Consider the following 13,482-nt stretch of genomic DNA (forward strand, 5'->3'; position numbering starts at 1 on the left):
AAAATTAAATGATCAATAATGCATTATAAACTGAATTACATACAAAATAATAATACAATGATAATGTATGTCAAATTATATTTAAAGTAACTTTTATTCTATATACATATTGCTCTATACCAAACAATATTATTATACTTAGTTTTATTATTTCTAAGAATTTAAATAAACTAATATTCAATTACTCAACTATTAATAAATATTTATACAAAATACATTTAATTAATAGGCAAACATAAAAAAAATTAAAATAATTATCAAGCCTAGTAACCTTGAAAAATTGTTACCATTGATCAGCTGATTTTGACATTTAAAAGACTATAACCTATTCGTATTGAAACATATGGCCAAACACCACCTGTTGATTTGTATATTTTTGTTCTTTTGGAAATAAATGTTGATTACGTGTTTTAAATCATTTATAATTTGGTACACAACTTATTTTGTCTAAAGCTATTTGAATTCGAATATTATAAAATATTAATAATTTCTTTATTTACTATGTAATTCGTATAAATAAGTTTATCGTGTTGTATCGCGTTGTACCGTGCAACATATATTGTATAACAAATATTTATGTAAAAAGTAAATTGACACTAGAAGTGAACATATTAAAGCTAAATTTAATGTCTAGAAAATATTTGTATATTTAGAGAATAATTCATTGATAGAATTACCTATTCTAGGTTTTAATATTAATTTATCATCTTCATTGTTATATAGAAATTTATAATATAGTATTTTTGGTCTAATTACATGCTTTCATACAAAAGATAGGATACAGCATTCAATGATATGTATTACAACTTTATTTCATTTATATTTTTTTCCTTATTTTTTTATAATTAAATATACACAATAATCATGTGCTCAACTACTTTGTGTACTTAACATTGCTCAGATATAATTTTGTAATCTTATAAACACATCTATTCACTAACATCAGTAACCATGTTTGTGTTATGTACATATCACAAATAAAGAGCATATTTTAGAGTAGTTTATGTAGGGTATAAATTATTCAACTCAATCAAAATGAAAAATACAAAATATATTATCATCCAGAAAAAGCCCAAGAGTGATGAATAATTAACAGATTATGAAACCAAAATATATCTAATACATTTACAAACATATTTCTATTGTATAAAATTGGATTCTTTACATGTTTAGATTTTATGCAAAAAATAAAAGTAAAATTTTGAATAATACAATACTTTTACATGACAGTTCTTATTACAAATATTCAACAAGATATTATGCAATAAACTGTATACATATAACACATTCAATCCCTCTAATTTCACCTGCTTGATATTAAATAAATATTTTGATTCACTTTGACTAGTGAATTTTATATATTAAAGTTTAATATGCATTACACAGACATAACAGAAGTTTATAAATTAATCATAATTTTTCTAATGAAATTTCTTATTTGAGAATTTAAAGTATACTTGCGTATATTTATAATGCACTTGAAAACAAACATATAATACAATTGATAAAAAAATGAATAAAGAATTAGAGGATGGTTAAGTACAGAAGAATTTAAAGATATAATTTGCTTGATTCATAAATAACACAAACATTATATGGTTTCTTTATAAGATTAAATGCATCGTACACTGTAATCATATAGAAATTATATTTTGCCTGAACGATATGTAGAACAATCATACATGGACAATTTGTAATAATCTTAGGAAATCCAACAAAAAATAAATGTAGTTCGGTAAATGATATTAAAGATATGATTCCCCTCTTTTATGTTATACTTATAAAACAATTTTTTCAATTATGTGAAATATTGGAAATTCTTTGTTTATTTTATATTTCAATTGATTCAATTTGTAATGATAATAAATTCTTAGTTTGAGGTATAGTTTGTGGTAGACCCAAGGGACGGTAATTTCTTTTTTATTACAAAAGTTGTATTTGAAAACTGTTATGAATTAGATAATAAATGTTTGTTTTGTAGTTCTTCGTTGAGGTTTCTGTCCTTTAATAACAGTTGGCCGGCCTTTTATGTAACCTTTCTTGCGACGTGATGTCTGAAACATTAATATCCAACCCCCCACAACTTCAACTACGTTTCCTGATCATGCAATGTATATTGTAAGAAACGAGAAACGATACGATAGAAAATCCAAAGACTAAAAATTTATATATTTTGTATCACTATAGAAAGTAATGAAATACTCACCTTTTTACTGACATATGAATTGGTATTATGTGCAATAACTCGTTTAGATATTGGAATACTAGGTCTATTAAACTCATTTGGTTTTTTCACCCTGTAAAATTATTTGTTGATGAAAAGATATATGATTTACGATATACAAACTCCATACTTTTCATTCAGATATATTACCTGTAAATCCTAACAAGCCAGTGTTCAGTTGTGTAAGCTTCTTCCAAATATGTTAATTGGAAATTTTTATTCCCTATTTCTGCATTACGTGTACGATCATAACCAAAAGGTGATCGATAATCAATCTTAACTTCTCCAAATCGATAATAACATAATTTATACATTAACGAATTGAAGAGAGTAGGTGAACCTTCAGAATCCACACGAAATTCTCCCTTTTCAGAAAAATAATCACTTTCCCGAATGTCTTGTGGATGTTCACCTTCAGCAATTCGTACCATCCAAAGGAACTTATTAACATCATCTCCGGAATATCCAATCATTCCTCCAAAAATAACTAATACGTAGTCTGCATCTAAAGACGTCATGATTTCGTAGGCAGCACTTTCATTTGAGCTCATTGCTTTTCCAACCAGAGCTATATGGGAATTATTCCAAGTATTATTGTCCACAAGTGTAGTTCTAAATTTAAGAAAAAGAATATTATTACATTGTTTTAGTTTAGATACACATATTACTTTAACAGTATATACCTGTTAGCCATTCCAGCAATTTGATAACCATAATCCCACCAACTCATAACTCTGGCGTCAGTGGGTGTATTTTGTGCTAACCAATAATAAGCTTCTCTGAAATCATCAAGTATAGCTCTACCACCGTCATTACTATATGATGACAAAACAATTGAAGGACTAGAATATGCGTTACTTGTTATCCAAGTACAATGTAAAGTAAACATCATCATCAACATAAATGCTCCAATGACAACTCCATTTCGAAGATTAACACCTAGTCCATCGTCATTCCCTGTAGGTCTCTCATGTTTCATTCTACGTAGTTTACCAGCTTTATCATATAATGCTCTACCTGGACTCCTTTCTCTTTCTTCTTCACTTTCTTCTTCACTTCCATTACTACTACGATCATTTCTTTCGCTGTCTTCTTCTTTAAAGAATAATTCAAGAAGATCACTGAATGCAACACCAGCAAGCATACAAACAACTGGAGCCAGAGTAAGCATTAGCCTCACCATTACTCCAGCAAAATAAACAGCACTTATAGCATATAATATAACTGTAAAGTAATCATAATGAGTAGTATACTTAAATACCTTTATTTAAATAATAGATAACTTTTATCAGAAAACTTTACCAAAAACGCGTTCATCATTAATATGTTTAATGCAATACCAAAGGCCAACAGGAAATGTTGTAACAAGAATGTGCAAATCAAAGAAGAAGCTAAACCATGTTGTGGGTTGATGTTCAGAAACAGATGCTATTATTGGAATGTGTATTTTTGCATAGCCAGTATCCCATAGTGAATAAAATCTTCCACTCCAAGGGGCAACAATACCAGCATAAGTTAAGAAAATCAAAATCAGCAAGAGAATACCAGCTGTGACTGCAACTACTCCTCCAAAGTATTTCATCTCAGATTTAGTAAGTACAGTTCTTAAGTACCTATAAATAACAAAACAAAATGTTATATTGAAGTATTTTATACAGTGATATTATAAATACATATGATTAATATACCTGAGAGTTGCCACAAAAATTAATAAACCAAACACACCTCCTGCAGCCATGTGTTCAGATGTTCTTATTGGTTGAAAACCAACAAATGGTATTTGCATACTTAGCAAAAGTCCCAAAATATAGAATGTGGTGTAACTTGTAAAAAGACGATTGCTAAATCGATTCATAACCAGTAATGCAAAAACATGGAATGGAATTAGATTAATGATAAAAACATAACCACCCCATGCGGATACCATATAAAAGTAGGACAGAGCGGTCATAGAAGCCCAAAAAATAGAGCCAGTTTTAACTGATTTAACCCAAAGATAATATGTAATTTGCAGTGCAAAAATGGCAATGCCTTCATTATCGTAACTTCCTGCTACAGATCTTGAAATGTAACCAGGTACAATTGCAATAAAGCATGCTGCAAATAAACCAGCTCCAGCACTCCATATTTCTTTCGTTAATAAGTACGTAGAAATGGCAGTAAGGCCACTAAAAATTGGAGCTAAGAATACACAAATGTCTCTTATATGCACTGGGATATTTAAAGAATGTAATATATAGTGTATTGAACCAGATGTAATCATTAAACCAGGATAAACAGTTCCACCCACAATACGGCCCAATGGATACCAAGCTCTTTCATCAAACCAATTTAAAAAATTATAAAATCCATGTTGTACCATATATGCAGTTGCTCTGTAGTTAAACCTATATTAAACAAATTTTCTTTTGCAGTTTGTTATTTCTATATTACTTAGAGTATGTTTGTAAGTACCAAACGAAACTGTTCTACTTAAACAACAATAAAATTATATTTTTTTATTCGAAATAGAAAACTATTAAATTAGATTATCAATAAACATGCGTGAATTAATTATAACGTGTAAAAGTACGTACCAAGGGTCAAATTCATGTATGATACTTTCGTAACGTATTACTGCAAATAGCCGAGAAGCAAATCCTGAGATCCAAGCAAGTAGCAACACAGTAAAAGTAATGAGAGAACTAAGACCGGCAGCGTTCGTTAACGTGGAACTTTTCATTTGCTTAGAAGTCACTTTCTTATCAGGGAACATATCTTTTCTGGCATTTGTCGTGGATGGTCTATTTGGCAACATATTTTTTTTAATTTTAGAAACGTAATGGGAAATATTTCCGTTACTTTTTAATAAACATTTGTCATAAACATATTAGCATTTGTTTCCATTCGACACGTTGCAAATCAAGCAGCCCGCAACAAATTACCAAATCACTATGCCTAGGCTAGGAGGCTAAGACACGTTAAACGCCGGCTACGTGTTAACCATGACTTCCACACCAACGATTCGACTTGCATAAGAGTGGATTGAGCAATGGTACGTTCAAATATGCGCTTGAACGCACAGTATGTTCGATACGAGTATCAGGATGCCGATTGGTTTCGTTTAACAAGTATAAAACCCAAAATAGTTTTTCTACCAATAAGATTAATTTTGATTGAATCTAATATCCGGTCATCGACTATAATCTAGGTACTGAATCGTTTCATAAAATACGAAGAGAGTTATCTTATGAGTGTTACATCTGGATAATCTATCCTCCATTAGTTAATTAACTGGCTCTATGGTGCGCTTTAAAATTAACATGTCCTGTCTGTAATGTAACAATAAAAAAAAAATTAAAGCACTCCTTTATGTGATTTTCTCCATTAAATTACTATTTTAAAGTGGTATTTGAGGAATATTAAAAATAAATTGAAATAATTACAGAAATATTGAACAGAAACGATAGTGATGTCATGTTTTGAATAATACAATAAAAAAGTTTATTTACTAATGTTCACTAATAAGGAAAAATTAATAAAGCGCACTGGAAAAAATGCTATCGATCGTTATGATTTTTTAAAACTTTTAGCTACAGAATTTAAAACTACTAAATCAAGAGGTAAAATGTGTAAAAAAGTTATAAGATTATTCGTAATTAAAATTAATACCGTAAATTCTTTTCGTAGACGCAAGAGAACAAGTATTAGCTAACCTTGCTAATTTTGCTTATGATCCTATTAATTATGGATATATAAGACAACTTCAAATAATTGATTTGTTTCTTCATACTTTATCAGAAGATAATATAAAGTTATTACGTTTTGCAGCAGGAGGTATTTGTAATCTATGCACTGGTAAGTACATACTTGTTTCAATGAAGAGATAGGTCAATTTTTTTAAAATAATGGCTATATAATAAATTAAATTATAATTACATTTTAGATCCAATAAATAAGTTGTATATTTTACGTAATCATGGCATTCAATTATTAACATCCTTACTCTTTTCACAAGATGAAGATATCATACTTTCAACAATTACTAGTTTAATATTTTTAATGACATCTGAATCTAAAGGTCAAGTAACAACTGAAATACTTGAAAGAATCAATGATCTCACAAAGCATAAAAATAATCGCATTCAAAATTTAGCAACAATATTTTTGAACGATCATTTTAAAGAGAAAGTTGGAACTGAAAGTATATAAAATACATGAGTTAGTAATTTAACCTAATGCATATCTTGTTATTCATTAATATTTGTATAATTAAATGATAAAATCAAATATTGTATAGAACAGTTTACATTAAAAATAAAATGAAGCTGACAAAATCATTTTTAAAATTTTTAAAAAAGTATTGTACAGGAGCTTCTGACTTAACAAATTCATCAAACAGTTTTAAGAATATAAAAACTACAAATGAAATATCAGTTTTCAAAACAATTACAAATAATGACATATTAAATTTTGCTAAATTAACCGATGATTACAATTCAGTACATATGGGTTCCTCGAACAACCTTGTCCATGGTGCTTTTCTTAATGGCTTAGTATCAGGAGTAATTGGTACAAAAGTACCTGGGCCAGGTACAATAGTAATTGAACAAAATCTTATATTTCCAAAGCCATGTTACGCAGGGGAGAAAATAGAAATAAGAGTGCAAATTATTTCTCTAAGAAAAATCATTAAATGTGAATATATTTGTATTGCAAATGAAGAGAAGATAGTTTTAAAAGGAGAAGCAAAACTCATAAAAAAAGTCATGAAACACGATGGACACACTATCCCATAAATGTGATTACTATTATAAGAAGGAAACACTTTCTTTACTAGATGTATATGTTTATATTTTAAGATTGTACGTATATTACACGAATAAAGGATGAAGTAAATTTCTTTCTACAAAACGTGATTGCACCATTGCAATGTTATGAAATATTGCTTATTATGCATGTATATTCTGACCTATTTTATTAGCTGACACAACAAAGTGACATATCCTTAATAAAACCTGCAGTCTCTTACTAATTTCCATTAAGTTCTTACAAGAAATTCATTTAACTTGATTGATGTAAGTAAAATTAAATTATTTACAAAATAAATAATAAATATTTTATACTTAAAATTAATACAGTATTATAATTGTGTTTAGATTCTATAATAATTCTAATAATTTTATCATTTATTACTTCAAAATATTTTCTTTTTTACAGAAGAAAATGTATATCATATATTTATTATTAGTTTTTTGTTTCTCAACTGTATTTGCGGATCAAATCAAATTAAAAATATTGAATGATACATTTGACATTGCAACTACTCAATCTTCATTTAGTTGTACCTGTGGAATTTTTTTAAATGGACAATTTAAGAAGGGTAGTAAAGTACCTACAGAGAATCCTACTCTTATCCATGATCAATCTGGAGTATTTCCATGTACTCCAAGTGGAAAAAAGCTTTGTACACATAAATGTCTGAATACTGTAAGTTAATTTATAGAAATATATGTATGTTTTATTTTACTGTTTTATTTTATGAATTTGAATTTGCAAAATTTATACAAATTTATTACAGATTGTTAAATATCTTCCAAATAGTTCTACAATACTATGTAATTCAATAGAACGTGACTGCTATAAAGAAAGAGTAAGTGTTATCATATTGTTTTAATACAATAATCAAAAATTTAATCCATGAAAGATGCACTATATATTTTTATATAAATCAATGTTCTTTTGTAATAGGCTTACTTATTTATTAAGAACTGTAGAAGTGAGTGGATTAATACAAATCTGTCTGCTGGGAGGGAATACTGTTGTAAAAAAGGAGCACCATACAAGTGTCCAATATAAAAACAATTGTCATATAATTTTTATAATGTTTTTATTTTTTATATATTGATGAATTTAATTCCATTTTTATTTAATAAACGTATTTCTATTTCTCCCAAACTTTCTTCTTAAATGTCCCGCCCTTTGTCTAAATATACCTTCAAGATCGTCACCTACACTCCACATAGAATCAAAGGAATCCCGGATAAATATCTGAAATCCTCATTCTATAAATAGAATTTCGCATGTGAAACTTTGTTCTATTCTGTGTGTTTCAAAAGAGAAATATTTTTCTTTGTTAAGCTTACTTTTAATTATTGACATGTGAGGTTCGATTTTAATCTCTAATTTGTGCTATTGGGTCAAGTTCAAGCATAACCCCAATAACATTATAGACGACAATGTTAAATTTAAACTGACCAGTTAATTTAAACACGTACCTTGTAAACTCTATACTTCAACAGTTAATATCAAGTTCATATAAAAATTTCATTTTTATCGGTACAAAACAAATAAAGAAAACATATTTATTACTTATGTCATTTTCTGTTGTTATTAAATACTGCTAATATGATTGTGGTGCTTTGTAAAAAAAAAATAACATGAAGTTACAATATAAGTAAATAATTAAGGTTTTGTGTGAAGTATATTACAAAAAAAAAAATTGGTAAAAAATATGTGTGCACGACTCCTAGCGTGCCCTTTGTGCTCACAACCAGGTTTCTTAACATTGGATGCATTGCGAACAGGATTAATAAGTGTAGCAACTCGACCTCTTACGTGTCCTGTGTGTAACGAAGTATTACTTGGTATTGATAAATTGACAATTCATTTGCTCAGTCACACTATTATTTTAAATGATAATAATGCAATGGAATTATCAAAGCACACAAATATTGTTACTAGTAATAATAATCCACACACAATACATAATCTACAAAATGCTTCTCTTCAAGATTGGAATATATCTAAGGTACTAGTTACTGACGAGAATAAAGTTTTAGAAAATAACTTGAATATCCAAAACAATTTAAAATCCTGTAATAATTTACAAACTACAAAAGATGAAGTTTCAATTTTAAATTCAGGGATTTGTATTCAAGATCAAAATTTACCTTTGAACCATGCACCTCAAATTTCATTTTTAACAGATTCAATTTGTGACAATGAAGGAGTAAACAGAATTCATGAGATTCCTGAGAATGAAAGAATATCAAAAGTAGATAAAGATTCTCAACAAATATTACAAGGTACAATAAAATTAAACTATGCCACACAGTATTATACAACTGGCAATATTAAGCATGTAAATTTGGTACAAAATTATACTCAAAAAGAACATGAAAATATTCATACTTTTAAACATTGGATTCAAGATCAGCACTGTGAACAACAAACTTCTACAAATGAGAATATAAGTACACTGGAAAAATATATAGAAAGCAAAGAGCTATGTAACAATAAACAAAACTACAATGAACAAGTGACAACACTGAGTAAATTTCCAAATATTACAACTAGTACTAATACGTCACTGGATAAGTATAATAATGAAAAAGATATACAAGATGATTCATCTACTACATGCAATGAAAATCAAAATGAAAACCTGAAAGATGGGCAGACATTATCTCAGTTAAAACTTTTTAAAACGTTATCTACAAAAGAAAAGACTGAACGTTGTAATATATGTGGTTTTCATCTCCCTGACTATAATATTCTACTTTTACACAAACAGTTAGTACATATGATCAATGAAAAAGATTTGAATGTCATTCCTGAAAACTTTCTTAAAGATTATTCGTGTCATTTGTGCTCAAAAGTATTTAAAATGAGGGGTAGTTTAATGGTTCACATGAGAGTAGCACATATGGGATATAATCTGGGTAATTTATTTATATTACATTAAACCTATATAACTTAATACATGTTAACAAAAATATATTTTTAGGTTCCTTAGCTAAAGGTGGACAAGTAGAACTTATATTTAATGAAAATAAATATAATTGTCCTACATGCGGTAAAACATTTAAAAAGGTAACTAAATTTTTCCAAATTAATAAAAAAAAATAAGATACATTTATTATTCTAGGAACAACATGTAATACAGCATTTAAAAACACACGAAGCTAAGCAATGGGAATGCGATGTATGCAGTAAAATGTTTACAACAAAATATTTTTTAAAAAAACATAAACGATTGCATTCAGGAGAAATGCCTTATAAATGTAACATATGTAATAAAACATTCACATTTCAACAATCATATCATAAACATAGATTATATCATAAGGATGATAAACCACATACATGTGCAACTTGTGGCAGGTCATTTAAAGAACTGTCTACTTTGCACAACCATGAACGAATTCATACAGGAGAAAAACCTTTTGCATGTGAAACTTGTGGTATGTGAATTTTTATAAAAATTTTATTGAATAAACACTCTAAACATTTTAGAGTAATGCATGTTTTGTTTTCAGTTGCTACTAACAATTTAACATGGATTGTTCTGTTTCTGCAATGTATGTATAATAATTTTTTGTGATTATTTATATTATACAAATAAAGCTTGTACATGGAAGCTATTCTAATAGTAGTACAAATATCAAGAGAATCCACAAATTTCTATTTTGTGTAATATCGATTCAAATTATGTGTAATACTAAAGATTATAATTCTTCGTGTATAATAAGAAAACAATTGAGTAATATGAAATAATTGAAACATTTTAAATAATATTTGTATTTTAGGAAAATGTTTTCGTCAACGTGTTTCATACCTGGTTCATCGTAGAATTCATACAGGTGCAATGCCTTATAAATGTACAATATGTGGAAAAAGTTTCAGATATAAGGTATACCTAAATTATACGACTAATATCGTTACCATTTCATTAATTATTTATTACTACAGGTAAGTCAAAGGACTCACAAATGTCCAGCACAACAAATGGGACATACACAACAAACAAGTAATTTGGATCAACATTCAATACATTTATCAAATGCACAAGATTTTAATAATGATTCATGTAAAATTCAAAAAGATCCTTTAGGAAAGGATCAACCAATGCTAAATATTATAAATAATGAGGAAAACAAGTACGTACTGATAATAAATACTCAGGGTCAACATCTTCTAACAAAAGAATCAAATATTGGCAAAACACAAGTAACTCAAAGCAAAGAGCAAAAATTAGAAGAATATATAGGAATAAATGATGAAAATGGAGAAATAAGAAATATATGGAAATCTAACATTCCTGATAGCACTATATTTAAAGAACCACTTGAAACTTCTAGAAAAATATATTCAAAAAATGAAAAATCCCTTCAAGAAGATACAAATGATTTCTTTTCACTAATAATATCTCCACTTGAAAATGGATTATCTTCCCCTACTGCTGAAATGAAACATTTACGGGTATCATCTCCAACACAAAAAAAAGATGTTCTCAAACCTTATAGTAACTTTAAAAGTACAACACATGATATGGAAATCGGTATAACTAATACGAATATGGAACAAAGCTTCAGTAGTGAAAATACTGTTACAAATACTTTACAAACTATAAATGAAGAATCATTGAAACAATTACTATATGGTATTAGTGAGAAATAATTATTAAATTTTCTTATAAATGTACAAGAAACACGATATCGGTTTCTCTTATTAAAAATAAATAGAAAGACATTAAGAGAAAATTATTTTATTTAACACTTATAATAAAATCTATCAAATTGTTTTAATATGATAAACTTGTGGTTATCTTCTTCTTAAGAAATAGGTTATATATTCTCTATATTTCTATAAAAATTATATGTTTATACTTAACTTCTTGAATTATGATTTCTATTCTTATTAATTCCATTATATTTCCTACAAAATAAAGATTTATCCTAATGCTTAAAAAGTATTAAATTCAAGAAATATTTGAAATATTATTTTAAACAGGGACGCCAAACTAAATACAAAGCTGTTTTCCAAATGTAACATGAGAAATAAAAAATAAAATAATTTGACCTGAATAGCGAACAAATGAAATAAAAATATTTTTATTTGTACTTTTACTCTCACAATGTAAATAAAATAGTATAATATTTCAATAATGATGGATAAAAGTTGAAAATAAAATTAATTGTTTGTTATTTGAAAGGCTTATTTTACTTATTTTGTGTTTGAATCATGATATCTACTTTTGTTGTTTATTTATAAAAGAACATTCTATACCACAGGTCACCTTTTTATGAGATGAAATCATAACATTAGTTTTGTCACTGATTGGTTTATAAAGGACGAATGGCAAACATCGGCCAATCACCATCCAAAAGGCATTACATTTTGGCTACATAAAGGAACACACGTGCTTTGGTTGAATCGACCGAAACAACCTGCATCGTGTATAATCCTTGGTCGAGATATCGTAGCAGACGACGCTCCAATCGACTTGACAGCATAGTCTGTATTTTCACGTGTCCTCTCGCACATCGCATTGCGTAACTGGAGTCTAACTTCCAGGGAGGAGCTCCCTTTTTCGGTAAGTGTATGTCCATAAATAAAAATGAAGATCAAGAAACAACTAATAATTATAATGTGTTTAATGCATGTGCTTAAAATTGGTTTGATTGATTGGCTAACAGATATATCATTTATCACAAGCTGTTTTGACACAGCTTGAGAAATACCTCAGTTTATCGGCCAATTGGGCACTACCAAATGAGGTTTTCAACCAATCGTGGTCAGTGTATACATACTTGTCACAATCAAACAATGGAACTACCTCAACGTCTATTACGACATCGTAATTGTGAAGTTTACGTATTTTCATAGAAGATTCAAAAGTAATATGATATCTAAAACTGTTCTACAGTTGTTTGATAATTATTTTTGTATCTAATTTCAAGATAATTATTATTAGTTTTACAGCTGTCATCTAATGTATTATCAGTAAACATCGTTTTATACATGTGAAATAACTGATATACCTTTAAAAAAATTTACAAGAATTTTAGTCAATATAATGTGAGATGTTTTATTTTATTCTTCATGTACTTAAATTTATTTATTTAAAAATCGACATCAATAATATACATTAAAAATAGTGAATGTACACAATGAAAAGAAATATGTGATAGGGGCAGTAACGACTTATATTATTTTAGATACTACGATTCAAACATAATGTTCATTTTTACGTGTTCATACATCTTAAATAAATTACAACTATTAATTGATAATTATATTTATTTTAATGCTGAAAAAATCGTTTCAAAGTTTCCACATTTTTATTTGCTAATTTAGTTACGCAAACGTGAAAAGCGCGATAACAAAAATTTATCTACGCATGTTGTAACATTGCACGATGTTGAATACAATGTGTTCGATCTAGTATGCAATATCGCGTAATTGACGTATAAATACATTAATCAAAGAATGTT

The 13,482-nt window shown here is 27.9% G+C and overlaps 4 protein-coding genes across 12 annotated transcripts; 3 read left to right on the top strand and 1 right to left on the bottom strand.

The window, feature by feature from the left end:
* Positions 1-1,904: 1,904 nt before the first annotated feature.
* Positions 1,905-5,213, bottom strand: Stt3b (catalytic subunit 3B of the oligosaccharyltransferase complex). 3 transcript variants are annotated; one of them, XM_076309362.1, is made up of 7 exons: positions 4,801-5,213; positions 3,913-4,611; positions 3,527-3,837; positions 2,908-3,448; positions 2,375-2,836; positions 2,207-2,297; positions 1,905-2,054 (listed from the first exon to the last, which is right to left on the bottom strand). In XM_076309362.1, the coding sequence occupies exons 1-7, from the start codon at positions 5,019-5,021 to the stop codon at positions 1,956-1,958; spliced, it is 2,424 nt and encodes an 807-aa protein (XP_076165477.1). In that variant the 5' UTR covers positions 5,022-5,213; the 3' UTR covers positions 1,905-1,955. The 3 variants fall into 3 exon arrangements, with proteins under 3 accessions (XP_076165477.1, XP_076165479.1, XP_076165478.1); XM_076309364.1 differs by having other exon boundaries at positions 1,905-2,083; XM_076309363.1 differs by having other exon boundaries at positions 1,905-2,089.
* Positions 4,967-8,155, top strand: LOC143145725 (follicle cell protein 3C-1). 6 transcript variants are annotated; one of them, XM_076309381.1, is made up of 4 exons: positions 4,967-5,414; positions 5,652-5,826; positions 5,894-6,061; positions 6,150-6,552. In XM_076309381.1, exons 2-4 carry the CDS (start codon positions 5,718-5,720, stop codon positions 6,413-6,415), a joined length of 543 nt encoding a protein of 180 aa, XP_076165496.1. In that variant the 5' UTR covers positions 4,967-5,414; positions 5,652-5,717; the 3' UTR covers positions 6,416-6,552. The 6 variants fall into 6 exon arrangements, with proteins under 6 accessions (XP_076165496.1, XP_076165500.1, XP_076165494.1 ...); XM_076309385.1 differs by lacking the exons at positions 4,967-5,414; positions 6,150-6,552 and adding exons at positions 5,415-5,577; positions 7,424-7,643; XM_076309379.1 differs by lacking the exon at positions 4,967-5,414 and adding an exon at positions 5,415-5,577.
* LOC143145727 (hydroxyacyl-thioester dehydratase type 2, mitochondrial-like) lies at positions 6,440-7,006 on the top strand. The gene has a single exon (XM_076309387.1). It carries the CDS (start codon positions 6,526-6,528, stop codon positions 7,000-7,002), a length of 477 nt encoding a protein of 158 aa, XP_076165502.1. The 5' UTR covers positions 6,440-6,525; the 3' UTR covers positions 7,003-7,006.
* Positions 8,156-8,242: 87 nt separating the features above from the next.
* LOC143145719 (uncharacterized) lies at positions 8,243-11,766 on the top strand. 2 transcript variants are annotated; one of them, XM_076309366.1, is made up of 6 exons: positions 8,243-9,291; positions 9,418-9,927; positions 9,993-10,078; positions 10,134-10,449; positions 10,795-10,898; positions 10,958-11,766. In XM_076309366.1, exons 1-6 carry the CDS (start codon positions 8,718-8,720, stop codon positions 11,663-11,665), a joined length of 2,298 nt encoding a protein of 765 aa, XP_076165481.1. In that variant the 5' UTR covers positions 8,243-8,717; the 3' UTR covers positions 11,666-11,766. The 2 variants fall into 2 exon arrangements, with proteins under 2 accessions (XP_076165481.1, XP_076165480.1); XM_076309365.1 differs by having other exon boundaries at positions 8,243-9,927.
* The last annotated feature ends 1,716 nt before the right edge of the window (positions 11,767-13,482 follow it).

This window comes from Ptiloglossa arizonensis, chromosome 4, assembly GCF_051014685.1.
Source record: "Ptiloglossa arizonensis isolate GNS036 chromosome 4, iyPtiAriz1_principal, whole genome shotgun sequence".
In the NCBI taxonomy this organism is placed as follows: domain Eukaryota; kingdom Metazoa; phylum Arthropoda; class Insecta; order Hymenoptera; family Colletidae; genus Ptiloglossa; species Ptiloglossa arizonensis.

Bases quoted from the DNA above. Each gene is read 5' to 3' on its own strand.
- Stt3b (XM_076309362.1), bottom strand. From the start codon at position 5,021: ATGTTGCCAAATAGACCATCCACGACAAATGCCAGAAAAGATATGTTC. The intron at 3,449-3,526 runs GTAAAGTTTTCT...ATTACTTTACAG, and splicing joins TAATGATGAACGCGTTTTTG to TTATATTATATGCTATAAGT. The intron at 2,055-2,206 runs GTGAGTATTTCA...TTAATGTTTCAG, and splicing joins ATTCATATGTCAGTAAAAAG to ACATCACGTCGCAAGAAAGG.
- LOC143145725 (XM_076309381.1), top strand. From the start codon at position 5,718: ATGTTCACTAATAAGGAAAAATTAATAAAGCGCACTGGAAAAAATGCT. The intron at 5,827-5,893 runs GTAAAATGTGTA...TTCTTTTCGTAG, and splicing joins TAAAACTACTAAATCAAGAG to ACGCAAGAGAACAAGTATTA. The intron at 6,062-6,149 runs GTAAGTACATAC...ATTACATTTTAG, and splicing joins TATTTGTAATCTATGCACTG to ATCCAATAAATAAGTTGTAT.
- LOC143145727 (XM_076309387.1), top strand. From the start codon at position 6,526: ATGAAGCTGACAAAATCATTTTTAAAATTTTTAAAAAAGTATTGTACA.
- LOC143145719 (XM_076309365.1), top strand. From the start codon at position 8,718: ATGTGTGCACGACTCCTAGCGTGCCCTTTGTGCTCACAACCAGGTTTC. The intron at 10,079-10,133 runs GTAACTAAATTT...TTATTATTCTAG, and splicing joins GCGGTAAAACATTTAAAAAG to GAACAACATGTAATACAGCA. The intron at 10,899-10,957 runs GTATACCTAAAT...TTATTACTACAG, and splicing joins GAAAAAGTTTCAGATATAAG to GTAAGTCAAAGGACTCACAA.